The following is a 27,584-nucleotide window of genomic DNA, read 5'->3' on the forward strand; positions in this document are numbered from 1 at the left end:
CTCAGTGGGTTAAGCATCCTACTCTTAATTTCGGCTGTCATGATCTCACGGCTGTGGGCTCGAGCCTCATGTTGGGCTCCACACTGAGTGAGGACCCTGCTTAAGATTCTCTCTCTCCTTCCCCCTGCTCATGAGCTCTCTCTCTAAATTAAAAAAATAGTAACAGTAAGTTAAATAAATAAAAATGTTTTTAAAAAATAGGGATACTACTACCTTACAGGATAGTTGTGGAGATCAGAGGTAACAGGTGCCCAAGAACGGGTGCTCGGTGGTGTTTGATGGCAACTTTAATTACTAGGGAGTGTGCCAATTCATACATACAAGTTTGGGTGACTATATGTTTAAAATATTTTGTACGCAGATTTTGAAGAAGCAGAAAGATGTATATGAAATAAAAGTGCTTTGTCAAATATAAACACATTATTTCAAAGGGATACATGCCCCTCTATGTTTATAGCAGCACTGTTTGCAATAGCCAAGATATGGAAGCAGCACAAGTGTGTATCAGCTGATGAGTGGATAAAGAAGGTGTGGTATATACAGTGGAATATTATTCAGCCATGAAAAAGAATGAAATCTTGGGGCGCCTGGGTGGCTCAGTCAGTTGGGCGTCCCGACTTTGGCTCAGGTCATGATCTCGCAGTTTGTGAGTTCAAGCTCCACATTGGGCTGTGCTGTCAGCACAGAGCTTGTTTCAGATCCTCTGCCCCGTCTCTGCCTTGCCCCTGCTTGTGCTCTCTCAAAATTAAATAAAAAACATTAAAAAAATAAAATAAAATCTTGCCATCTGCAATGACATGCATGAAGCCAGAGAGTATAATTCTAAGTGAAATAAATCAGAGAAAGACAAATACCGTATGATCTCACTCATATGTGAAATTCAAGAAATAAAACAAACAAGCAAAAGGAAAAAAGAGAGAGAGACAAACCAAGAAACAGATTGTTAACTGTAGAGAACAAACTGAAGGTCACACAAGGGGAGGTGTGTGGGAGGATGGGTGAAACAAGTGATGAGGATTAAGGAGTGTCCTTGTCGTGACGAGCACCAGGTGATTAAAATAAAAACTTTTTAAAAAGTACTTTGGAAACTGTAGTGTCCTACAAATGTCAGGGAATCATTTGGAAAGTCTTCTTTTATAGTTGGAATACAGGCTTTGGGTTTAGGCAGAAGTAGGTGGAGTCCTGCCCCTGCGACTTACTTGCCATGTGATCTTGGGCAAGTCACTTTCTGGCAGCCTGTTTCTCCTTCTGTCAAATGTGGGTAATTCTTACTTCCCAGGGTTACGTGAGAATTCAACATGAGTACAAAGCTGCTAGCACATCCGTCTCTGGCTGGGTGGCAGGATCCCATGTGATAGGTCAGGTCACAGACGGTGCCAGTTTTAAGCCTGGTACCAGAATCACATTCTGGCAATTGGCTACAAATGAAGAGGGCCTCTCAGTCTGGAAGAGCAGGACCTGATCGGCAAGAGATGTAGAGAAGGGTCTTCTTTATGTGGAGGAAATCTGGGTGAATGTTCAACTGCCGTCAGAAAACATGGAAATCTGGCATGTGGAGCCAGGCCGAAACCAGGAGGGCAGGAAGCTGGGCAGGATCCCCACCAAGCTGTCCCAGCCTTGGGAACTAAACCATTGCTACAAAAGGCAAAGACCCTCATCATGGGTTCATCCCAGCCCTCACCCCTACTCCCCAACACTTATCACTTTTCCTAGACACAAATAAATGTCAATCAAGAATCTGAGGGAGGAAAGGTTCTCATACTTGGCACTGACTTCCCACAGAGCAAATGAACCAGGGCTGCACCAGAAGGCCCCACTAGCTCCCGTTTCCAGGGACTCACTTGGTCCCAGGCCGGCCCCCTAAGTGGATCCTCCTTCAGAAGCCAGTAGGTGCATGTAATGAAAAGAGCGTCAGTTCAGAATCAAGGGAGGCCCAAGTGTGAACTCTGGCTCCACCACATACCTGCTGTGTAACTTCACAGCAATTGACTTCACTTCTCCTCACTTGTTTCCTCATCTTATTCCCTTGAGCAAATGTCAATGACACAAAGATGTAATGTGACCTATAGAATCTACAGCATATGTGGGTTCCTCCTGCCTTCCTGCTCAAAGGCCCCAGAGACTCAGCCTGCTTTCCTCTGCTTTTCAGAGCAGCCACCCATTCTGTCTTTCCTGGAATTCAACCCCCTTCCAGAGAGGCTGCAGCATGGCCGCCTCCCCAGCTCCCACTTCCTTGATGCCCCAAATAAGTACACAGGTCCTTTTCATTGAAGAGTTTTACTGCTAATCACTCCGGGAACAGATGGAGGTGGGGTGGGGGGAACAAGTCACAAACATGGGGGACTGTGAAGGTCCCTAGATCAAGGCTCCCTGAGGGCTTCCCTTTCATTCCTAAGGCAGGGCCAGACCTCTTCTCCAGGCCAAGGAGGCCCCTTCCATTGGGAAGGCTGCTCCCCCCAACACAGGTGGGGCCCAGCAGATGGGAACTGGCAGCCACCGCAATGTGCCCCGAGCATTTCATACACAATTCCGAGGACCCTCAGACAGTGATGCCACCTCACAGGGACTTCCTCAAAGGCCAGGGGATGATTGCCCTAATGATACGAGCATGTGCCAAGCCTATCCTACTTCTCTTTCATCCCAAGGAGATGAAGCCAAGACTGGATCCTCCCACTTTCCAAGGCAAGAAATTGGCCTGGAAAGGGGCAGGGATTTTTACTCAAGGGTCCCTTCTCAGGACTTCCTGGAGATCCTGGCTTCAGAGGCAACAGGAAACCATTCTCCAAAGTGGGAGGAGGGGCTTGAGGTCAAGGGGGCAGCAGCAGATCCTACAGATCTTCCTACACTAGGCTGGGGTCTGTCTCTCTCTCTCTCTCTCTCTCTCTCTTTCTCCCTCATTGTCCTTCAGCTGGCGTCTTTCCCAGCCTGCTCTCCCATGTGCGTTTTCTGGTGGCGGATAAGGTTGGAGCTCCGGGAGAAGTGTTTCCCACACAGAGTGCACCAGTAGGGCTTCTCCCCTCTGTGGGTCCTCTGGTGTGCTCCAAAGTTGGAGATGTCGCTGAAGGTCCGCCCACACTCGGTGCACTCATAGGGCCTCTCGCCCGTGTGCGTGCGGTGGTGCACGCCGAAGCTGGAGCTGTTGCTGAAGCTCTTGCCGCACTCACAGCAGATGTAGGGTGCTGGCTCCAGGTGCGTCCGGTGATGCACCGCCAGCGTGGCACTCTGGCTGAAGCTCTTGCCACAGAGGTCACAGCGGTACGGCCGCTTGCCCAGGTGATCCTGTTGGTGCGTGGTTAGGTCTGAGCGCCGCCGAAAGCTCTCCTGACACTTGGGACATTTGTAGTGCTTCTCTTCCAGGTGGATCCGCTCGTGCCGGATGCGGTTGGAGCTTCTCGAGAAGCTCTTGCCACATTCAGAACACTTGTAAGGTTTCTCGCCGGTGTGGATCCGCTGGTGTGTTCTCAGGTTGGAGGTATTATTGAAGGTTTTGCCACACTGGGCACATATAAAGGGCTTCTCGTCGATCTCGGGCCTTGGGTGAGCCATGGGGCCCCCGGGCTCTCTGGCGGGGTCGGTGACTTTCTGCAACGGTTTTTTTGGGTGGATCTCTTGTGGACCTTCTGACAGGCTCTCTTGCTCATGCTCCTTCTCTCCATCTGGGATCCGAAAACCCTCCAAGTCCTCCACTCTCCAAGGCTCACCCCATTCCCCTTCCTCAGGCAGGTGCTGTTCTGGATTCTGCTCCTTCTCCTTCTCACTGCCCATTTCTGAACCCTGAGAATGAACACAAATGGCCAACACCTTTATTCCTTGGTGTTGGGTCAGGCTAGACCACAGGGAATCTTGTTCTGGTAAAGGGGTGTACACCTTCCCCAGGGAACCATCCATTAGAAATAACCTCAATTAACTGGAATACTTGGATGCAATGCCTTTACTTACTTTCAAGTTACAAACTTCCACGGATGTTTAAAGCTGCCCGTCGGAGTAAAGAGGCATCAGCTTTGTCTATGCCCAACAGATACTTGTGCAACGCGAATGTCACTTTTCTCAGTATCATTGAAAAATGACAGTCTAGACTATAATTCATGTACAAGTAAAGGAGCTCCCATCTGGGTAAAATTCCATTTTCCTGCCTAACTTTAAGCTAACGAAAACTACTTTTATGGTGATCTCTTTTGAAAACACTTCCTGAAAAGTTTCCATTTCCCTGCTTTCAGAATGAACAGAATAGAACCTCTCATTCTTGAGGCTCTCCTAGCTGTGTACAAGGCCCAGCATGATTCCTCTTAAACATTCCGCCACCCTTCCCCTCCCCGGAACTCACCCTAACCTAGCAACTAACGGTTAACGTCTGGGCCCTCCAAGACGTACTGCAGGGTCTGGGCCGTGTGCTCTGATTGGTCAATGCCCACTTCCTCTCTCCAACACCATATACAACCACATACACAGGCCACATACACACACAGCCATACTCACATACCAGATACACTCAACCACATTCTCACACCATACACACATACCACACACAGCCACATACACAGACCTGCATACCACATATAGCCACATACAGCCACACACATCCCATATACATACATAGTCCTCCCAAGCATGTAGCCACATACATGGCTACACAATCACAAATACAGCTCTACTGTCACACCACACAAAATCACACACGCTCACATGCTATGTACAAAGACACACCGACATTGGGGTGCCTGGGTGGCACAGTCTGTCAAGTGTCTTGATCTCAGCTCAGGTCATGATCTCACAGTTCGTGAGTTCAAGCCCCACATCAGGTTCAACGCTGATGGTGCAGAGCCTGCTTGGGATTGTTTCTCCTTCTCTTTGCTCCTCCCCCGCTTGTGCTCTCTCTGTCTCTCTCAAAATAAATAAATAAACTTTGAAAATAATAAAAATTTTTTAAAGTTAAGACAAAACAAAACAAAACAAAAAAACAAGACAAACAGACACAAACCACATTCCTCACACACACACAGCGCCAACTTATGCAAACGTCGGTAAATGCTTGCTCAGCTGCGCAGACTCCTCTGCATTCCTATAGCCCAGGACAGGGGCGAGGGATGAAGTACTTCTGCCGGGCGTGGGGTTTCCTCTGGGCCCCAAAGCAATAGCAGCACTTCAGAAGGTGCAGTGGGCCGGCGGAGATACTGCGGGCGGACACGAGCAAGGGATGAGGGTGGGAGCGAGACTGAAGGGACAGCGATGGTAGAAAATGACCGAGGATTCCTTCAAGTCAGCAAGTACTTCTGGAACACACAACAGCCGTAACGGAAGGGGCGCTGACTGTATTTAGGGTCGTATCCCGATGGTGGCACACAGTACAGAACTGGGCAAATCACTCAAGCACCGGGAGCCTCAACTCCCACATCACTAACCCTGTGACACCCGCCTACCCTGCATGCCTACGGCGTGCTCAGCATGCTGCGTGGCAGCAAATGACAGCTACCGTTACCACAGTTGAGGACAATGGGTTCCAGAGACAGGCCCGGCCTTTACTCAACCCATTCAACAAATATATCTTAAGGACCTACTAGATATGACTGCTGCTACTTTAGGAATTTGGGTTACATCAGAAGAACAAAGACCTTGTCCCCCATGGGACTTAGGAGGACACCGTGTCCTGGCCCTGCAGAGAACACAAGAATGAAAAAGATCCCTTATGTGATCTTGTTAGGAAAGAAAAAAAAAATGTTTCTAATTTAAAAAATGGTACACGACTATACATTCTAAAATGTACAATATGGACAGAGCCTCAAATCTTTGAGTGGAGGCCAGCAAATTTTTCTGGAAGGGGCCAGACAGTAAATATTTGGGGCCATAGGATCTCTGTGGCAACTACTCAACTCTGCTGTTGTATCGTAAAAGCAGCCACAGACAATACAAAAATGAATGAGTGTGGCTGTGTTCCAATAAAACTTTAAGACAAAAGGAGCTGAACTATAGTTTCCCAGTCCTTGTTTGAGAGTGTTTCTTGAAGAATCTAGATAAGGGAGGTGAAGGAGGCTTGCTTCGCTTTCAAAAATGCAAGTAAACATCAAAAACAATTTATTCCTTGACACTTATTTAGTTTTGACAATCCTTTTAAAAATTACAACCCCGTTCCCACATTCCCATCCCCCTACCCCACAGAACTTCTCACCTGCGAACATTCTATTTATTTATTATGTCAATTATTTAGTGTCTGCCTCCCCTTGCTAAAACAGAAGTCCTATGAGGGACGGGGTCTTTGTTCCTAAAGCACTGACCGTCATATCTAGTAGGTCCTTAATAAATATTTGTTGGAAGAGTTGAGTAAAGGCCAGGCCTGTCTACAGAACCCATTTCAGGCTCGCTTGTGTCTGTTTCTGTTCCTCAGGAATCTCTTGATTCCTGCCCACTTCCACCTTTATGCAAACACAGACTCCTGTTTGTATGTACTTGCTTTTACAGTGATTTGCAATTATCTTTTAACATTATCTGGCTTCACTAGAAATTTATAAGTCATTGGAAAGGAGGGACCAGGTCACTTTGGAAATCTCTCTTCAGCACAAGGCAGTGCTCAAATGTTTTTTGAATGTATGAGTGAAAGGATGTGATCTGAATTCAAGCCCCAGCCCTGCCCACCCCACCTAGGGTTCTAGTACCTCTGTCTATGCAGGGGGCGACATGGCCCCCTCTCACTTCCAATCCTGCTCTTCTGAGCACCTATAATGTACCAAGCTCTGACTCGCCTCAGGACTGAATGCTGGATCAAAAGAAGAGCAAAAAGATTTAAGATTATGGTTACTACCCTCAGTTTATGGCACAGTTCAGGGAAACAGGCCATGAACTCCAGAAACTGTCATATGGTACAGAAGGTTAAGTTCTAAGGGGACAGGAACTGTGCCTCAGTCACCTTTGTACCGTTCCTCAATGCCTTGCACAGCACCTGGCACATTATACAGGAACCGATAATAAAAGTCCACATTTTTTTAAGCTGATACTAAATGCTAGGCCCTGGGCTGAACACTATATACAAATCATGGCATTTCATTTACACAACTTATTTTAGAGATGAGGAAACTGAGGCTCAGAGAAATTATAACTTGCCCAAGGGCACACAGCAAGTGAGTAGCAAAACTGGGACTTGTGCCCATCACTCCAAAGCCAGTGCTTTTAAGCCTGACACTAGTATTGGAGAGAAGTGGGGGAGAGTGGGAGGTGGGGAGGGAAGGAGAGGGAAGGGAAGGAGGAAGGAGTAAGAACAGTGCCACAGGAGTTCGGGAGTTCAGGTGACACCCGCATGGCTCCCTGAAGAGATCAAGGACGAGCTGCTAAATGGAAAAGGAGGCATCTGAGCTAGGACTTACAGGATAGGTGAGCAAGATTGGGACTTACAGAGAGATGGGAGACCACCATCTACTAAGAACACAGTGACAAGTAAGGTACAGATACACTTTCAGGTCACATTTCAAAGATTTGGGGGAGAGAAGGGCCCATCAGTCTTGGCTTCCCAGGAGGCCCAGGGGTACAGGGAGGATCTGAGGTGGGAGACACTGGGGGCAGTGGTGAAGCGACCAGGACTAAGAAATAAGAGCCAAGCAGATGGGGCTGGTGATCACAGATGCTGAAGGTCAAGGGCTTGGGTTAGAGGGAAGTGGCTAAGCTGGAAAGTGGTCTGAAGGGTCAAAGTTCGGGGTCTTTAGGGTCAAGTCAAGGGGTAGGGGGTGGGAGGTAATGGGGAGAGAAGAGCTTGGAAAGACCAGGGACAAGGTGTTGAACAACAGGGAAATGTATCGGGGAGCTGCATAACGGGTCAGTTAGAGGAGGCCATAGGGGTCCGAGGGTCCGAGGAGATGACCTGGGGAGAGGAGGCACAGGCTGCAATCAGAGGTGTCAGGGGGCTGGGCTGTAAGTAGCGGGGAGAAGCCGATGGCGGAGTCGAGGATACGCGCCTCCCAGAGGACAGGAGCTGGGTTCTGAGTAGAGGACTGGCTTGGGCGGGAGGCTAGGGAGATGGGGAGGGGCTGGCCCCAAAAGTATGGTCAGTGCCCGGGGGGCTGGACTGAAAGGCCAACAGGAGGGCCTGAAATAAGGGCTGAGGCCAGCCGCCTGGCCGCGCGGGCCAGGGGCGGGGGCCAGGGGTCGGGGCGGGGGGGACCACCGAGTCCCATTTGCTCCCCACTGGGTCCAGGGAGCAAAGCCCCAGCCTCTAATTCCCGGGAGAGAGGGAAGGGGCCATGCTCAGAGTTCCCCACAAAGCCGTATCCGCCTCCCCCGCGACCTCGGGCCCACCCAGGACCCACCTCGCTCCCGCCGCTCGATCAGGGACAGCGCTGCCTCTGTGGGCCGGGGGAGGAGCCGGAGCCGGAACCCAGAGAGGACCCGCCCTACACCTCCACGATTGGGTCCTGAGGAGGATCCTTCATTCCCACTGGCTGTATTGGCTGCCACAAGGCAAGAAACCCAGGCGGGCTCGCCAATAAGCTTTGGTCTCGAACAAAGCCTGCTGGGAGTTGTAGGCCTGAGGAAGAGCGTAGACTTCGAGAAGAAATTTGCGAAGTTTAGAACTGAGCAGGTGGAGACCGTGTTCCCTTCCAAGGTCGTCGGATCTCCTTCTACGCTCACACGAGAAAAGCCCAACGTAGTTTTAACCACCCGTCTGGGAAGTAATAGAAAACCTAGAGCTAACCTACATGACCTCCAAGTGTCATGAACTCAGTTTCTTCTTACGTTGAATTGGTGACCCTTGGTCCTGTAGACATCCGTGAAGCCTTGAATTCCGCGCTTCACGCGAGGTTTATCCTTAAAATCAAAGGATTGGAGAACTAGAAGGGATTTTAAAGATCCACTAACCCAATCCGTTTGTGAGAAGTTAGACGTTTCCTGTGCAAGGAGCTGCCTCTGGGTCTCCCAACGCTCCTGCACAGGGATTTTTTTTTTTTTTCTCGGTCCTACATAGATAAACCTGGCATTCCTCAATCCGACACAATACAACTTCTAAAGTATCCAGGATTAGGATTTTTTTTTTCCAAGTTTTACTTAAAAAAAAAAAAAAGCCTAATCCAATATTCTCATATCTGCACGGTATTTCTTGTCTTCAGAGCTAGATCATCTACATTTATAATACCAGTTCTACTGCCTAGCCATTTGGAGCACCATTTTCCTCCCCCATAAAATCCCTGGCAGAATTGTTCTAAGGATTAAATGAGTTAAAGCTTCTGCTTCCACAATGTCAGTTCTCTTCCGGCTGGTAAATTCTCTTGGGTGCAGCCAGTGTGAACAATGGGAATTAGATTAGGATATTCAGGAAAGTATGTTTGAAACTGAATATGAGTGAGTGAAATATAAATCCTACACACACACTATTGCTTATAAATTGATATAAATAAAATACTGAGAAGGCAGATCAGAAATAAAACTGTGGCTTTATTTCTAACTGTGGTTAAAGCTTGCTTGGGTGAATTCAAGTTTGTTCAAAAACCAATCCCATAATGTGCTTGTCTGTTACCAGTCCAAAGCCTTTCCCCACAACTTCTCGTTCATGTACAAAAGCAAACAGAAAATTTCACCCATGCACTGTGATAATTAACTTTATATATCAACTTGACCAGGCTACAGGGTGCCCATATATTTGGTCAAACATTATTCTGTTTCTGTAAGGGGGTTTTCGGATGAGATTAACATTTAAATTGGTAGAGTGAGTGAAGCAGAGTGCTGTCCCTAATGTGGGCCTGCCCCATCCAATCAGTTGAAGGCCTGAATAGAACCAAAAAGCTGACCCTCTCCTAGTAAGAGAGAATTCTTCTGGCCTGACAGTCTTCAGCCTGGAACATCCACTTTTTTCCTACTTTCGGACTCAAATGGAAATATTGGTTCTTCCTGGGTCTCAGGCCTGTCAGCCTTGAAACTGGAACTACACCATTGGCTCCCCTGGGTCTCTGACTTGCTGACTAACCCTGCAGATAGATCTTGGGAAGTGCCAGCCTCCATAATCATATGAGACAATTCCTTGGAATAAATCTCTTTATACATGTAAAGATAACACAAATACATTTTTCTCTGGAGGACCCTAACTATTATAAGCACCAACAGAGAGAACTTCTGACAGAAAGATCTAGTTTCTGTTGGGTAGAACTGTGTGCTCATCTGCAAACTGATAGCCAGTACCGCCACAAAGAGGCCAGATCACCTTTGTGGAGTGACTTGAAAGTGAATAGGCTTCTTTCTGCAATCCACACCAAAAAATGAGGCTCATTATTTTATCCTCACACATGGTCTACCGACTTCCTATTTGAAATCAATACTCTCTGACCTAAGAAGCTGTTTGCCACACAAGTAGTCAAGTCTACCAGAATGATGGTCTTACAGGAAAAAAAATGCCTCTACCTTTGTGGTTAAAACTACCGTTTTTCTGGCTGGGCCTCTCTAAATCCCGGGAGGAGATTCAAAAGGGCCAGGGTAACAGATAAACTCATCCATGGCTGTTTTTTCAAGGTCACACACACAGCTGGGCTGCTGTGTTTGAAGCTGTGTGTCTCAGCTCCGTGATTGTACTCTGCAGTCTTTTGGGGATTATGGCTACCTCATTTAAAATTCTTATACCTGGTTATCATCAATAGGTAAGTTAGCTTTGAAAACATGTACATTAGCTCTGGATGTCAGGACACTCTGCTGCAAAAAAGCATCAAGGAAATAGAAAAGAAAGGATGGCCTGTTTTACCCCTCTAGCTGACCTACCCCCTGTTCCGGAAGAAAGAAGGAAGAGTGTGTGACCCAAAAAATGTGTACTTTTAAAAAGCTGACTTTGGGAGCTAGAGGCCTGCCCTGAGAAAAGAAGAAACGCCATTCTGGAGGGGATCAGAGAAAAGTCAGGGACTGGGCACCATAACTTCATGACTAAGAGGTCAAGAGCAAGCTGAAGTAGAGTGAAGTTCCTCTATAAATAGCCCCTCGAGTAGAGAACACCTGTATCTTGGTGACACACATTCACCATCACCACCTAAACTTAATGTGATTGTTCATCTGGTTTTCAAGAATTCTTCCAGGGCAGTGGGAACTTTAAGTCCCCAGAAGGATGACAGAGTTTAGAACTGAGCCCTGGGAGGAAGGTGATTTGAACAGAAATCACAAGGTTTAGATTTGGGGAAAGGAGATGAGATGTTTCAGAATCAGGTGTTGGGCCAGGAGCCTAAAATGCAGGGCCCGGTGCCAGACCTTCAGGGGGGCAGATAATGAGGCACAGCCCTAAAAAGAAGGAACTTTGAGCCCCTGAAGGGCAGGGCCAATGTCAGAAGGCCAGGGCAGGATCATATCCCTGAGTGGGGAAGGCTCCGGTGCTTGAGGGGGGAGTAAGGAAGGGTCCACCTTCATGGCCACGTCTCCATTAGCCTGGCCTTTTTCTTCTGGCTTGGGGACAGTTGATGGCTCTGATTTCTGGAGTTCCGAGCAAATGATTAGAGGCGCTGTATTTTTCCCTCCATCATGAAGGCAAGGCTCGAAGAAAGGGCGAAGGGGGCCAGAGAAACTGTGGGTGAAAGTAAAGATGTGGGATCTGCTGGTCACATCGTAGAAGGAAATGACTCCAGCTTCATAGTCTAGGAAAACCCCCACACACCGTGGGGGCTCTTTCAGGCGCAGGATGGTCTGCGGGGATGTGAGAGCTTCATACTTCTTCTCACTACTCTGTCTTACAAGCCAGTGTCCATTGGCCGGTGTGGCGGTGACCTTGCCCTTCCTGCCCACGGACTCGCTACACACCCCCAGGGCCCATTTGGTCTTGTCTCCCACGAACACCTCCCAGTAGTGGCAGCCTGCCGTGAAGTACTCAGCTCCCAGGACGCTGACGACAAAGTCAAATCTCTGGGGGCCGTCGGGCACAGGCTGCTTTCTTTCTCCAAGTTTCACACGTCTCCGGTCCTCAGACAGCATGAGTTTGGGATGTGCTGTGTCCGGGTCCAGGGTCACTGCCACTGCAGAGAGTCACCGACAGGTGAGGCTGGGGACGACAAGGTCTCGATCCCCTGAGATCTTTGGGATCTTTGGGTAGCTTTGAAGGGAAAGATAATCCCTAGGCTGTGACCACTGTCATTGGTCTATTTGAGTCCATGGTTCTCCCTCCCCTATAAGTACTAGAACCAAAGAAAACTGTCTTCCAGTCCCCCAGGTCTGTTGGCGGTGTATTACGTAAAAGAGGAAAAAGTATTTCATCATCTGTGAAGCTGCCTTAATCCTTAGGAAATACTGCCTTTGTCTTCGATGTTCCAAAGGAATCTAATGTATGATAATAAACATGGGCTTTGATATTAGATCCAGTAGCCAGCTAGGATGTCCCAGCTCTGCCACTCGCTGGTTATGTGATCTTGGGCTTGTTGTTTATCTCCCAACTTTAGTTCCTTCCTCTGTAAAATGGGAGTAGGGCTGTTGTACAGATTTGAGGAACTAATGCATGAGATAGTGCCGAGTTCACACAGTGAGGGTGTGATGCTCATTTTGGTAGCTAAAATGGGGCACCTGGGTGGCTCTGTCGGTTAAGCATCTGACTTCGTCTCAGGTCATGATCTCACAGTTCGTGGGTTCAAGCCCCACATCGGGCTCTGTGCTGCCAGCTCAGAGCCCGGAGCCTGCTTCAGATTCTGTGTCTCCCTCTCTCTCTTCCCCTCCCCTGCTCATCATCTGTCTCCCTCTGTCTCTCGAAAATAAGTAAACATTAAAAAAAATAAAATTATTGCTTATAATTACTATAGCTAAATGTTAGTATAGAGAAAAGGATTCAAAGGGATTCTTCCTTAAAATTGTGGATTATAAGGGTCACAGTGAGCCTCTCTCCTTCACCAAGTACAGAAAACAGGCTCTTCTTGGAGAGTAAATCCGTGAAATCTGTACTCAGTCAAGGTGGTGGGAGGAAGCCGGACCTCGAATGTCAGAAGAGTTTGTGAGCTCCTGGAGTGCCAACCAAGGTGACCTGGTGTTCTCTTAAGTGCCAACTCACCGATTCTATTAGACCTGCCTGAAGGAAGACGTGTGGATAGAAGGGGGATGAGCAGCTGGAAAACTGATACGGACTACAAAGCAGTGAAAATAACAGGTCTCGTTAAAACAGCAGCAACAGATCACAAGCTATTTCGGAATAACATGAAAAGAGATGTGCAAATCTTTTAGGATGAGCCTGTGAAACTTTTGTGTAGTCCGCGTTGTTGGAGCTTCTGCGTCACCCATTCACTCCTCTGAGAGTCTCAATCACCACGCCCCAAGAAAACTGATCATCAGAGAAAGAAGGATGTGGCAGGGGTGTGGAAAGAGACAAGAGCACTGGCTGTTGGCCCAGCTGTGGGATAGGAAGGACCTCCCCAACTTGAAAGCATGGAAGAGACAATACAGGAAAAGATGAATAAATTTGACTCCATAAAAAACAAAATGTTCATACATAAAAAAATAATATTATAGGGAAAGCAAAATGAGAATGTCAGAAAAATAGAAAATGTCAGAAAAATAAAAGTCAGAAAGTCTGACATAGAAAATGTCAGAAAAACAAAAGTCAGAAAAATAATTTGTGAAAAACGTGACAAAGAACTAGTATGCTTTATATAGAAATAATATCCTCACAAATCAAAAAGTAGGCAGAACAGGGGCGCCTGGGGGGCTCATTCGGTTAAGCGTCCGACTTCGGCTCAGGTCACGATCTCACGGTTCATGAGTTCGAGCCCCATTCTGGGATCTGTGCTGAAAGCTCAGAGCCTGAAGCCTGCTTCGGATTCTGTGTCTCCCTCTCTCTCTGCCCCTTCCCCACTGGCACTCTGTCTCTCTTTCTCAAAATAAATAAGCATTTAAAAAAAAAAAAAAAGTAGCCAGAACAGGACAGGAGCAGACAAGTCACAAAGATGAAATGTGAATAACCAACAAACCTAAGATAAATCTCAAAACTCATAGAGAACTCATAGGAAGATCAAAACAAAGAGGGGAGACTTCCTAACTCTAAATGTGAACCCCAAAATCACAAAGATTTTTCAAAACTGATAAGCAGATAATCAGATTTGATTTTTACAAAGTTCTAAATGACAGTCTGAATTCCTCAGGACCAGAGCAATGGGCTCTGAAATGTGGATGATTTGGCTGGTGTGACTTACCAAAGTGCAGCCGGGCCCTCCTCCAGCCTGGAAGACGTAAAGGGGATGCCTGAGTTTAAGGACAGAGAAACGGGGAAGTCTTGGGGCTTGGGGGTCAAATGCAGGGAAAGTGTACCTCACCTGAGTTCGCTGCAGCTCTCTTCAACTCTAATAAAAGAAGAAACCAGGGGGTGAGCTATCACTGGATACACAGAATCCACAGGAGACAAGGTGATACAGGAGTTATAAGCACGTGGGACACTTACTCAGTTCATTCCGGAGGGTCTCTAAAGAAGAAACACAGTTGGACCAATCAGGACAAGGGCGTCGACCTGCCCAGAATGCTGCGGTCCCATCCCAACCACACCCCCACATGAGATCCTGGGGAGCAATGCCCTGAGCTTCCCCGGTGACAGGGCCGGCAAGAGCAGCGGGCCCCCAGCCGTGGGCCAGCACGCCCCAGAGACACCGCAGAGGGTCACCAAATTCCTGCGGCCCCCACAACTTCCCGGCAGACCAAGTAATAACACATCTTCTACACACAGGTCACGACAACATCAACATTTGTAGATGTTGCGGGAGAAGCCTAAAATATCAGTTCACTTGAAACTACCACCGAATTTCCACTAGATTTTCTTCTGTATGTTTCCTCAGTGTAAAATAAAATAGACATGTCACGTGCCTGAAGACTTTTTTTGTTATAAAGAGGTTCTCGTTCGTGAAGTGGGGGAGACCCACTTCTCCACACGTTCGCTTTAAAGAGGACGCGCACGCTTTGGATCCCACCTAAGGGAATGTCCCCCCTAGGTGATCAAAGGGGGTCTTCCAGGCGGCTTCCCCTTTGGGAGGTACAGCTCTTCCCGGTAAAACGGTTCCCGCATAGAGACCGGATAACAGTTATGTGGGAAAGAGGAACAGGGAATAGTTGAGAAAAGAGGGCTGTGGGAGCCAGTATATCCCCAGCCCCCAGGGCCTCAAGTACCCTTGCCCCCCTCTTCTGCCCCAACGAGTGAAACTGAGACACTCATCCTAGAGCAAAGATGTCAGCAGAAGGAGGTTTGAGCCACAGGTGAGGAGCGGAACTTACTGAGCACTTTATGGAGCCTTCCTAAAACAAACAAACAGAAAAAGGCACAAGTGAACACATGTGGCCACTTTATCCCTGGGACGCACGCGGGAAGGCTCATGGCTCCGTCCCCTACAGTGAAGAGGGCGATGACCATCCTGTCGGCCCCTAATCCAGTCACATCTCTCAAAGCTCAGACCCGTGAACCTGGCGGCGCCACTTTCCCCAGTGACCCAGGCTGCCCAGAACTTCGGTTTCTCCCTTCTCTTCCCTTTTTGCCCGGCTCCTTTTCTCTTTCTGTCTGAGCGTTTCTGTACGTTTGTGACTGTGTGTACACGGGTGTGTCCCTTGCTCTCCTTCTATAACCTACTGTTTATAATAGCTATGGTGTCCAGCGGGAAGCCTATAGCATTGGCTTGTTGGCTCTTATTGTTCTCGACAGTAACTCCCCTGAAGAACTGCAGAGAGATTGGTAAATTTGGAGATCCCAGGTCTCAGGACATAAACTGTACGCTCCTGAGACTACTGTGCTTGTGGCTTTTCTGGAGGCGCCATCCAGCCCACATTTTCTCCTAGCACTGGCCTTGCCAGAGAACTAAAGTTACACGTTCGAGTTCACTGCCAGGCCCTGTGCTAAGGGCGGGGCATGTGTTAGGCATGAGGCACTTGGGCAGTGAAACCGAATACGATACAGCCCCCAAGGAGCTTATGGCTGATTTTTACTATTCCCACTACTAACAGTCTCCATTTATTGTGTCCTGTTCTCATAACGAGGTGGGCACTGAACCCCCTCCACCATGTGAGGTGCATACAATTAGTATCCCCATCTTATAGAGTAGTTGTCTGAGGCTCAGGGGGAAGTGGAAATTTGCCCAGGTGACCAGGCTAGTAAGTGGCCGGGGAGGCAGGATTCCAACCCACATCTGTCTGGCTCCCAATCAGAGGTCAGCCCCACTACACCACCGTTCCTTCCGCTCTTGAACAGAGCAGCCATAACATCCCTGAGTTGTGCACGCACCTACACTTCCATCGCCTTGGAGGAGATGTAAGCAGGGAGGAGAGGAGATGCTGAAATCGGTGCACATAGAGCCATTTCTGGTCCAGTGACTTGTCTTCCCAGCAAGACCTTAAGGGCATAGCCCCTGTTTGTTTGTGCCCTGAGTGTCTAACTTTTATGCTCAGTGGCTTACAGCAGACACTTGATTAATGAAGATGAAATGGCAGGAAGAAAAAGGAGTACCAGGCTTTGTAATAAGAAGTTTTGTCTAGTTGAGTCCTGAAAACAATCAGGTGAGGGGACTTACTGTCCCCACTTTACAGACGAGAAAACTGAAGCTCCGAGCAGTTAAGTGCCTTGTCTAAGGCCGGTAAGTGGCAGAGCAGTGATCTGAGCCAGGTATCACTGACCCAGTCGCTGACTCCAGAGCCCGTGACCCTCCCATCGTATGATACCGCCTCTCTCAGTGCAAAAGTTGTATGGGTTCCTCAGATTTTTCATACACCCCACATGACCATAATAATACCTTTCTAAATAGTAAATAGACCTTCTTTTTCAGTGATTGACAGAAAGGCTGGTGAAGGGAGCTCAGGCCAATCCAGACCCGTGAATGCTGATCAAGTGCACCCCCTCACCATGGCCACCGGCCCTATAAGCCCTTGATATTGGAAAGTGAATTCCAATAATATTAATGGAAAATGTGTGTGTGTGTGTGTGTGTGTATAAAGTATGTATCATAGACTGTCAGCATTCATGTAGAAATAGAAAGAATATATTCTTTGTTATTGGTTCCCTACTCTTTATTCTACACATATAATTACCTTTTTCTTTTGCGTGGTCTGAGAGAAGATTTTCTAGAGAAAGAAAAGTAAATGAGATTCTGTGCTGTTACTCTGAAGGTCCCCGATGCCTATTGAGTTCACCTGCTCTTGAACCTCGTCTCCACCTCCACCTCCCTGACCCAGGCCCTCACCATCTCTCATCTGGATGACTGAGTGGTGCCCCCCAACCTGCCCCCACATCTTGTCCCATTGCTCCCTCTGGTCCTTTCTCAACACTGCAGCCGGAGAGAGCTTCTCGAAGCACAATTCTGGCCAAGATTGCCCGGTTCACTGCTTTACCACTGCTCTGATAGGAAAGACCAAAACCCTTCACGTGATCTACAGGGCGTCACCTGGGCTGACCCCTGCCAAGTCCACAGCCTCATCCGCTGTCATCTTTGGCCTCATTTCCACACTGTGTTTCTTTCACATGCTGTTCCTTCTGCTGCACATGGTTTTCTATTCCCTCTTCCCTCCAGACCGCCTGTCTTCCAGATCACACATCCCTTCCTCAGGGCCCCCCTCTCCTGTCCCTGAAGCTTGGTTGGTTCCTCCTGGTTACAGTCTTTACAACCCTTAGAACTCCCTCTTGTGGCATCTGTGCACAATTTGTTTGTATAATCATTTCATTCACATATGCTTCCTTGATTAGACTGAACGCCCCAAGAAGGCACAGACTGTGTGTGTTTTTGCTCGCCATTGTGTCCCCAGCCTCCAGTATGGTCTGGGGTGCTTCGGAGACAATTACTAATTGTTGAACGAATGAAAGCTTCCCCCACGTTAGATCTACATGACTCCCACAGGAGTGGAGAGCAAGACCAAGGAATGAGTTCACATACAAAAACCACCAAACATACTGGAAGGCAAGCTGTGACAAGTAAGAGTCTGCAAAAACTGGAAATGGCAGGTATAGACCCCCCACCACCCCTGCCACCAGGACATCAGATGTTGGGACTTTCAGGTGCACAATTTAAATCAGTGGTCATTGGGAGCACAAAACCAATAAAACACAGTAACATCCCCACCAAGCTCAAGACACTTACCTACCTCCACCACCTGTTCATAGAGAAGATTCTCTGGAAGAAAGAAAGATGTGTCAGCTCAGTTAAAGGAAGGACTTTTTCTAGTAGGCAGGGTTGTCCAAAGATGGCCCACGCAAGCTGCCTGAGTAGGACTTTGCTCCTCGTCCCTGTGGGTGTGTGACTATTTGAAAGGATTAGAGGATCTTCAAACCATCAGATGGGGAAAGGAGTGTTGGCTTATATGACTTTCAGGATCCTTTGTGACCCCAAGATCCTATGCAATTCAACCACATTCACAGGGGTTTTATCTAATGGATAGCACTGCATTTCTTAATTAATTAGAAGACTGGCATGATCAGTATTTTCCTAATTTATCAGAAGATGAGAATTCACAGCTCTGCCCAGGAGTTTTCTGCAGTTTCTTTGACCCTCTCTGCAATGTGAGTCCCCCAGCATGGCTCTACCAGTTTGCTCTCAGCCAGCTTGCAGGGTCTGCAACCTAGGGAAAACTCATGTCCACATCTACTTCCTCCCGGCCATTTCCTAGAGAAGCCTCAGTCCCACTTCTCAGTCTCGGCCGGGACTCCCTTACCACTTAGTTACCTTTGGATCTTTTTTGCTTCCAAATGAGGCAAACGCCTGCCATGATGAGAAGCCCCAGGAAAGGCAGGATCACAGCAAGAGCCATTGCTGAGGAGGAGATCTTCCCTGGAGATGGGGCTGAAACAGAAACCGCCAATGACCACCCTCAAAGGGCCCCACTTCAGATGGCAGGCGGCTCAGGCACATCCCAACGGTCTCCATCAAGTTTAGGGAGAGACCTCCGGCCAAGACAGGTGAGTGTCTTTGCTTCTCTCAGTAACTCCAACCCCGGATGACCCGGGGACAACTTTAAAGTGAGATGCTCGACTCTTAGGAGTGGTGTTGATGCTCCCGCCCGAAGACAGTGGGTTAAACTCAGCCTTTCAACCACAACCTCGTGCTGCCTTATATGAAACCATTATCTGGGGACTTTGGAGGATAGGAGGTACTTCCTCAGGGGCCATCTCCACTCTTCTCATGAGTACCCGCCTGCCTCCTTGTCAAGTGAAACAACAGTCAGTGACATCTTTGCCCTGAGCCCTAGCAGCAGGGGCAGAACAGATTCTGGGGTGCTACAGCAGTAGACTAAAGCCTAGCCAGGAAGAAAGGAGAAAGGAAAGAAGAAAAAAAGAGCAGAAGAGGCTCCGTGACAAGTGGTGGAGAGCCTAGGCTGGATGTGAGACCTCACTCAACATTATGTGACCCTGAGCGAGAGACTGAGCTTCCCCAAGCCTGGTTTACCATCTGTAAAATAGAGATGATAATAATCCTTGTTCCACTGTGTTGTTGGGAGATTTAAAAGGATCATGGGGCACCTGGGTGGCTCAGTCAGTTAAGCATCTGACTCTTGGTTTTGGCTCAGGTCATGATCTCATGGTTCCTGAGTTCCAGCTCCGCATCGAGCTCTGTGCTGACAGGGCAGAGCCTGCTTGGGATTATTTCTCTCCCTTTCTCTCTGCCCCTCCCCTGCTCTCTTGCTCTCTCTCTCTCTCTCTCTCTCTCTCAAAATAAATAAACTTAAAAAAATTAAACAATAAATAAATAGGGGCATCTGGGTGGCTCAGTCGGTTAAGCCTCCGACTTTGGCTCAGGTCATGATCTTGCAGTTTGTGAGTTTGAGCCCTGCACTGGGCTCTGTGCTGACAACTCAGCCTGGAGCCTGCTTCAGATTCTATGTCTCCCTCTCTTTCTGCCCCTCCCCAGATCCCTCTCTCTCTCTCTCTCTCAAAAATAAATAAACATTAAAAATTTGTGTTTAAATAAAGAAAGGGATAGGCAGGTAAAGCACTTAGCACTCAGTGAGAGGCAGTGGCAGTAGTAAGAGAAGGGAGGGGGCAGAGGTCATGACCCTTGCTTACTCGGGACCCCAGGCCACAGTCTATCTTTCTGGGCTCTAAAACCACTCTGCTCTGCCACATGGCCTCCATGTCTCAAGGATCTTTAAAAGGTCCATACCCCTTTAACCCCTCAATTCTACTTCTAGAAACACATTCTAAGAAAATAATCAAAGTCACTTGCCAAAATATGTGCAAAGGTGTCCACTGCACCACTCATTATAATAGGAGGAAAAATTAGAAACCATCCAGATGTCCAGAAATAGGGCTTCGATTAATTTTATTCAGCTATAACCACACAATGAAGTACTATGTAGCCCTTAAAGATCACGTTGCAGAGAACTACTGAAGGACATGGGCGGAAAATGCTCATGACATTAGAAGTGAAAAGGAAGAAGACACCAGGTAGAAAATTACATACGTGCAAAGACATACGCACTCAGAGATACACGCACACAAGACAGTCTTGAAAGAAATGCCCCAGGGCCCCTGGGGTGGCTCAGTCCCTTAAGCGTTGGGCTCTTGATTTCCGCTCAGGTCATGATCTCATGGTTCCTGGGATCCAGCCCCACATCGGGCTCTGTGCTGACAGCATGGAGCCTGCTTGGGTTTCTCTCTCTCCTCTCCCTCACCCCCTCCCCCTGCTTGTGCTCTCTCTCTCTCTCAAAATATATAATTTTTTTTAATGTTAGCAGCAGTTCTCTCTAATTTATGACATTATAGGCCATTTGTTGGTTTCTTTAAAATGTCCCTCGTTTTTTTTTCAAGTTTTCTACTGCAAACATGTGTTACTCTTAGAATTTAAAAAAATGTGAAAATTCTTTATAAGGTTTCCACTAAGGTAGGAGTTTTCACCAGGGGCTTCAAGCCCATTTACGGCCCCAGCTTTTACCTGCTATGACCATGGCTGCCGTCTTCTCTTGGCCGAGGGCCAAGTTGCGGAAGGTGCAGGACACGTTCCCCAGCGTGCTGTCCCTGACTCTGCTGGACACCGCTGTCCGGAAGAGCCCAGCTTCCAGGGAATGGGCCTCCGACAGGGATAGAAGCACCCTGCCCTGAGGGTCTCTCCACTCGGCCCAAGGCTTTGGGAACCATCCCGCCGACCTGCACACCAGCTGGATCCATCCAGCGTCGTAGCCCTTCACGTGGATGTAAGGGTCAGAGCCTACAACTGCGAGGGGGACAGGGAACAGAGACGCCTGGCCGTGGGGGCGCGGTCCCCGCGGGAGCCCCCCCCTCTTTCCACGGTCTCCGGGGTGGGGGGCAGCAGGGGCTGCTCACGGCACGTGCATGCCCACCCTCTCCCCACCTTCATCCTCCTCCCCATGGGGTGAGACAGTCTCTGGCTTCATCCTCATACCTTCTCCAATCCGCCCCTAGGGTAACTGCACCCCACGATTCAGATCTTGGGGGCACTTCAGTCCCCCTTGGACAATGACTAACCAGCCACCTGCAGGGTCACGGTGCCCTCTCGAGTCAGGTTTCCAATCTGGACCTGGCATCGGTACTGCCCTCGGTCCTCCAGCCGGACCTGGCGGATCTCCAGGCTGACGCTCCCCTCTCCGGCGTCCCTCCGCATGGCCGTTCGCCCCTTGTACTCCGGCATCACGCCTTCCTCCCGGTCTTTCCCGTCCCGGAACACGTGCACCGCCTGGGAGCGGTCCGGGTGTGGGGACCGCAGCCACGTCACCGCGGTGGGCACGGTGACCGGCCACAGGGCGAGCGGGCAGGGCAGCTCGGCTGTGCCCCCTAGCGGGGCCAGGTGGAAGTTGCTGGTGTCCCCTGTGCGGTGCGGACAAAAAAGGGACAAGGGCGTCTGGGAGGGATGGGAGCGCAGGAGCTGTGCCATGGACGAAGGGGACGTCTTGGGGAAGGGCAGGGCCCGGGAAGGGCCTGGGAGAGGACTGGGGGGTCGGGGAGGTGGGGGGGGGGGGGGGAAAGAAGTGAACGCGAGAAGAAATAAGGCCCCCTTGCGCTTGGGTCTCCTTCCGCAGACGTCCCGGACACGGGAAGAGGTTCACAAACTCCTACCTGACACACGCATGGGCAGGCAGAGGAACACGAGTCCCACGAGGCAGCCGGAGAGCCAGGCGCCCGAGGAGCTTGCCATCTCCATCCGAACTAGGAGGACAGACACAGGGAGACACCAGAAAGAGCTGGTGAGCTTGATGAGGGAACGGGGACAATGGAGGAGGTGGGGGCGCAGGCACTAGCCGCACAGCAAGCACTCTGGAATCCCACAGCCCAGCTTGGCTACTTACCTCCATGGAAACTCGTGACTTAACTTCTCTGAGTAACCTTGTGACTGAGGCTCTGCTTCTCCATCTTTAAAATGGGTATAATAACTGTGCCTCCTTGCAGGATTATTGTGAGGATTGGAGGAGGTAAGTGCTCAACATGGAAGCCGTGACTGAGGGCCATGGTGACAGGGAGGCTGAGACAGAGTGTGATTTCAAAGGCATAGGCAGGGGTCTGGAGAAACAAGAACTTACACCCAGAACTAACCAGGTGCACACCAGAATATAGGCTTCTTCTAGCATTTAGTGTCTCAAGCCAGGCTTGGCAAGGGCCTGTTGCTGGCCCTTCCACAGTTGCTCTTCCATGCACAGTGGATTCAAGTCTTAGCTCCATTCATGTACCAGCTCCGTGTCCCTGGGAATATTGTTTAAAATCTGTGGGCCTCCAGTGCTTAATCTATAAAGGGGGGAGCTTCTTCCCAGATGCAAGGAGATAATGCATGGAAAGCACTTGCCGCAAATGCCTGGCAGAAAAAGTGCTCAATAAAAGTGCTGTAGTTGTTATTACTAAATCACCTTGTGCATTAACCACAGTTTAGTTATTACTAAATGCACCTTGCGCATTAACCAAAAGGACACCCTAGAGGATTCCCTACTATAAAACTCTCTCCACCTACTTGCGACTGCCTGAAATTCCTTTAGCGGGAACCAAACCTTTTCATGCCACAACCAGGGATGAAGTTTAAAGGTAAAAAACACTCCAGGGAAGAGATAATGTCTCTTGAATTCTCCCCAAGATTTCAAATCCTTTCTAAAGAGGAGGGTTTTTGTAGAAGTCCTCAGGTGAGGTCCCGGAAGGTCTTGGAATAGAGCAAAAAGAGACTTGGCGGAGGGGGGGCCATCAAAGGGAGGAGGAAAAACGGAGGATGGACTTAAGCTTTGAACGAATTTCCAGTTCTGTTTCTCTCATGGCAAACAGCATACTGCTTTAGGGTTGTTTTTGTTTCATTTGTTTTTGTTTTTCAGTCACAACGCATGTAATATCCATCTCTAATCCCCTAGGGTTGCAAATGGCAACACAGCACTAGGACACACTGAGGTTAGGATGACAATTAGGACATCCCCCCCCCCCCCCCATCCCACCCACTTTCCCACAGGTTACCAGCTACTCAGAAACTGAATAGAGAAGTTAGGCAAAGGAGACACATATTTCATGTGTCTTTTTTTTTAAGTGTGTATTCTGTTGTTGGGTAGAGGGTGACAAGTGTAATGTAAGGTCTTAGCTTTTTTTATTAAAGATGTGACTTTCATGCATAATCTCATCTGAGAAGAGCAAAGAGTAAGCCAATGGGAAAATTCCCAGGAATCTAAGGCTAAATAAAGCCAAATGGTAAAAGAAAAGCTAGTAGACCTAGCGAACTGAGGGCTGGAGTCAGATGCCTTGGTTTCAGTCTTGTCTTGGTCCCTAACTGACTATGTGACTCTATAACTTTGAGCAAATCACTTAAACTCTTAGGCCCCGAGTCTCCTGTCTTGAAAATAAGAGATTCACTTACATTTGCTGAATTCATTGTAAATTGGGAAGGAACAAGAGGTAAAGAAACGTTACTTGGGGGCGCTGGATAGCTCAGTCAGTTAAGCATCCACCTTCAGCTCAGGTCATGATCTTGCAGTTCATGAGTTCGAGCCCCACGTTGGGCTCTGTGCTGACAGCTCAGAACCTGGAGCTTGCTTCCGATTCTGTGTCTCCCTCTCTCTCTGCCCCTCCCCCACTCACACTCTATCTCTCTCTGTCTCTCAAAAATAAATAAAACATTAAAAAAAAAAGAAATGTATTTGCCTTTGATTCAGTAACAAATATTCTGGAAATCTACTCTAAGAAAAGAATCTTAAATATAAAAGGTCACATGATCTCAGCAGTATGTTTATAAAAGTGAAAAACTGGACTATCTATAGGTACATCAATAAGGAAATGACTAAGTAAATTATGGTTCATCAAGCCTGTGTTTCAAATGATTAGCTTCAAACTAATAATGATGTGTTAAAATCAAAATACAAAATAACATATTTACAATGATTATAACCAAAGAGTGTGTAAGAAAGGAGTTGAGAGGAAGTCCTATAAAATATGAATATTAATAATTAAGGTGTTGGTGGGGCACGTGCATGGCTCAGTCAGTTAAGCATCCAGCTTTGGCTCAGGTCATGATCTCACAGTTCGTGAGTTCAAGCCCTGTGTTGACAGCTCAGAGCCTGGAGCCTGCTTCAGATTCTGTGTCTCCCTGTCTCTCTGCCCCTTCTCCACTTACAGTCTGTCTCTCTCAAAAATAAATAAACATTAAAAACATTAAAATTAATTAAGGTGTTGGAAATACAGACAATTTTTTCTCATCTCTATTTCCTAACTTATTAATAAAGCATAATAAAATAATAAAAAGACATAACACAAAACTAAATTTAGCAAAAAATAAATTCACTTATTAAGGGATTTTGATTAGATGGAGCTTTTCTTAACCGACTGAGCCACCCAGGCGTCCCATAGATGGAGCTTTTCTAACTCCAGTATACTATGAAAAGGAAAAATTATATATCGAGTGTTTGTCTTGCAGTTCTTTGCTAGAAATAACTTAATTTGGAAACTTGATGCCTACATTTACAAAATTATGAAGAGCAGGATTAGTCAGATTGTAATTTTGAGAGCCTTCAGAGGGCAGAGCGGTGCTGAAGGAGAACCAGGGTATTCAATGTACGTTTCCAAGTCAGATGGGGAGAAGAAACCTAAGTAAGATCGGGAGGAGAAACAAAAGATGGTAGAAGGGGGACAGAGTAGAAGAAAAAGACTGAAAGTATAAAAGGGTGAACAGACAGTGCGTGGGAATCCTCCATCACCGGCTCTCTGGGTACTACCTCTGCTATGAGTCCCCCCATAGTACAGCAGGTCCCCCAAACACATTGTTAATCTAATTAGGTATTTTTTCATTCCTATACCTGAACTTCAACTTTTGCTTTGTACTTATCCAACTTCAAGGAACTAAAAGCCATCTTTCCTATCTTCCCTGGTCATGGCTATAAATTCTCTTAGACTGTGTGAGCCCCTCACACTTGCCCTCTGGGATGAGTGTTTCCTGCCCTGACAGTCACCTGCCAGTCAGCCAGCTCCAGCTCACATCCAGAAGAGCCCCATGGCATTTCAGCCATTTTTTAAAAGTTTTTATTAAATAAAATATATTGCTTTTTCTATCCTGTAGAAAATCTGGAAATTATCAAAAAAATAGGTAAAATTTTTAAATTTATTTTTTAAGTGTACATTTTTTTAACTGTTATTTTCAAGAGAGAGAGAGAGCAAGGGCGAATGTGGGAGGGGCAGAGAGGGGGACAGATGATCCGAAGCAGACCCTGCAATGACAGCAGTGAGCCCAATGTGGGCCTTGAACTCACAAACCATGAGATCATGACTTGAGCCAAAGTCGATGCTTAACCGATTGAGCCACTTAGGTGCTCCTAAAATTTTTAAATCATCTGAAATCTCTCCACCCAGAGATATATTTCGTCAATTTTTTTTCCATGCATGTATATAACTTTTTTTTAAAAATTGGACCATACCATATATGCTGCTGATATCTGTCAAGTTCCCTAACCACTACATTATGTGCATTTTCCCATACCATCAAATATTCTTTTAATGATTTATGTGCCATGGATATCATGGATATTCGAGAATTTTAAAAGTAAATCTATATTGTAGGATATTTAGGTTGTTTTCCAACACATTGCTGTTTAAGCATCGCTACCAGATAAGGCATGGAGGGCCAGAGTTAGAAGTCTGAGCCCTAATCTTGGTTTAGTCCCTAACTAACTGTTGACTTTGTAACTTTAAGCAAGTCACTTAAATTCTTAGGCCTTGAGGTTCCCATCTTTAAAATAGAGAGACTTTTAATTTGCACTGCCAAATTGCCTTCTAGAAAGGTCATATCAATTTACCAAAGTGAGGAAATTGCTTGTTTCCCCACAAGATTGCCATCACATGGCTTCATGTTTTTAAAAGAATCTTTGTTATTTTAATGAGTAGCAAAATGGTATCTCTTTTATTTTTTATTTATGTAAAAAATGTGTTAATGTTTTTATTCATACTTTGAGAGACAGACAGGGTGTGAGTGTGTGAGGGGCAGAGAGAGAGAGGGAGACACAGAATCTGAAACGGGCTTCAGGCTCTGAGCTGTCAGCACAGCGCCCCACACGGGGCCCAAACCCACGAACCGTGAGCTGAAGTCGGGCACTGAACTGACTGAGCCATCCAAGTACCCCAAATGGTATCTCTTTTAAAAGAATTAATGGTGTTTTGTTTTAATTTATTTTTTTTTGATTACTTATTATTTGGACTTTGTCAGTTATCTAAATACTTTGTCCATTTTTTTATGTGGGCATCTGTCTCTTTAACGGTTTGCAAAATTCTTCACATAGCAACAATTTTCTTTCTACTACACATGTTGGAAATATGTTGTCCCCGGGCACCCATTTACATTTAAGTTTTATTTATTTCTTTATTTATTTTACGTTTAAGTTTTAAAGAGTTTAATTTCAAAACCTTCTAAATCAGAAAAAACAAAACAAACAAACACAAAAAACCACGCACTGGAAGTTCCCTTGACAACCCCAAGCAGGCTAAGAAGACTCCTCAAATCTACAAATGATTGGTCTAGATGCACAGAGCATAGGACCTGGCTAATAAGAAGGACTAAATACATGACAGCTGTAATAATAATGATAACAATATTACTTCAGTGAGAATCTTTTTTTTTTTTCAGTGAGAATCTTTAGACAAAACCCATCCAGCCCCCTTGTCCCTCATCCTTTTATGCTCATTTCCACTTGCCCCATTTTGTCTTCTAAAACGTACTTGTGAGGAGAAAGGGGACAGTTTCTCCAACAAACTTGAGGATCCCGAGAAAGTCAAAGGACTAAGGAGAATGAAGAGGAGAGAGAGGGAGGACTCCCCACCTTTGGAATCAGGGGCCCTTTGTCCCGCACCAGCAGACCTGGAGTCTCCAAGCTGGGAACGCTCCCTCCGTCCATCCACGGAGATCAGGCTTCAGGCAGGAGCATCAGGTAGGGCTGAGGTGAGCCTTGGGAAGAGTTCATCTTTTATTCTCAGCCCTCAGGCCTCAGGCCTCAGGCCTCAGCCCTCAGCCCTCAGCCCTCAGCCAGGGGCTTCTCCGGCCCCACACACTCCCCTCTAGCTGCCTCCTATACACCAACCAGCCACACCCTGCCTGTCCGCCCCTGATAAAGGAACAGAGCAGAAAGGAGGCTCCCTAAAAGCGAGGGAACCTCCCAGTGCTACCCGCTGCGAGGGAACTTTGCCCCAAAGCCTCCTTCCCCTCCCAGGCGGAGTGATTCCGTTCCATATATTTCCATCCTGTCGCGTTCTTTCTCACAAG

General features: G+C 47.5%; 2 protein-coding genes across 8 annotated transcripts; both read right to left on the minus strand.

The window, feature by feature from the left end:
- Window positions 1-935: 935 nt before the first annotated feature.
- Window positions 936-14,384, minus strand: ZNF691 (zinc finger protein 691). 7 transcript variants are annotated; one of them, XM_047871847.1, is made up of 4 exons: window positions 14,354-14,384; window positions 14,229-14,255; window positions 14,109-14,135; window positions 936-3,774 (listed from the first exon to the last, which is right to left on the minus strand). In XM_047871847.1, the coding sequence occupies exon 4, from the start codon at window positions 3,763-3,765 to the stop codon at window positions 2,905-2,907; it is 861 nt and encodes a 286-aa protein (XP_047727803.1). In that variant the 5' UTR covers window positions 3,766-3,774; window positions 14,109-14,135; window positions 14,229-14,255; window positions 14,354-14,384; the 3' UTR covers window positions 936-2,904. The 7 variants fall into 7 exon arrangements, with proteins under 7 accessions (XP_047727803.1, XP_047727807.1, XP_047727805.1 ...); XM_047871851.1 differs by lacking the exon at window positions 14,109-14,135 and having other exon boundaries at window positions 14,354-14,374; XM_047871849.1 differs by lacking the exon at window positions 14,354-14,384 and having other exon boundaries at window positions 14,229-14,258.
- Window positions 9,392-27,537, minus strand: ERMAP (erythroblast membrane associated protein (Scianna blood group)). Its single transcript, XM_047871845.1, has 12 exons — window positions 27,183-27,537; window positions 21,941-22,030; window positions 21,353-21,691; window positions 20,802-21,080; window positions 18,597-18,713; window positions 18,015-18,047; window positions 16,972-17,004; window positions 15,175-15,195; window positions 14,354-14,374; window positions 14,229-14,255; window positions 14,109-14,135; window positions 9,392-11,954 (listed from the first exon to the last, which is right to left on the minus strand). The coding sequence occupies exons 1-12, from the start codon at window positions 27,217-27,219 to the stop codon at window positions 11,230-11,232; spliced, it is 1,749 nt and encodes a 582-aa protein (XP_047727801.1). The 5' UTR covers window positions 27,220-27,537; the 3' UTR covers window positions 9,392-11,229.
- Window positions 27,538-27,584: the final 47 nt, after the last annotated feature.

The sequence above is a fragment of the Prionailurus viverrinus genome, chromosome C1 (genome assembly GCF_022837055.1).
Source record: "Prionailurus viverrinus isolate Anna chromosome C1, UM_Priviv_1.0, whole genome shotgun sequence".
In the NCBI taxonomy this organism is placed as follows: Eukaryota; Metazoa; Chordata; class Mammalia; order Carnivora; family Felidae; genus Prionailurus; species Prionailurus viverrinus.

Coding starts and splice junctions, on each gene's coding strand:
- ERMAP (XM_047871845.1), bottom strand. CDS start 27,219: ATGGACGGAGGGAGCGTTCCCAGCTTGGAGACTCCAG. Junction 21,692..21,940: donor CCTGCCCATGCGTGTGTCAG/GTAGGAGTTTGT, acceptor CGCACCGCACAG/GGGACACCAGCAACTTCCAC. Junction 18,714..20,801: donor GGCAGCCATGGTCATAGCAG/GTAAAAGCTGGG, acceptor TTTCTGTTTCAG/CCCCATCTCCAGGGAAGATC.
- ZNF691 (XM_047871847.1), bottom strand. CDS start 3,765: ATGGGCAGTGAGAAGGAGAAGGAGCAGAATCCAGAACAGCACCTGCCT.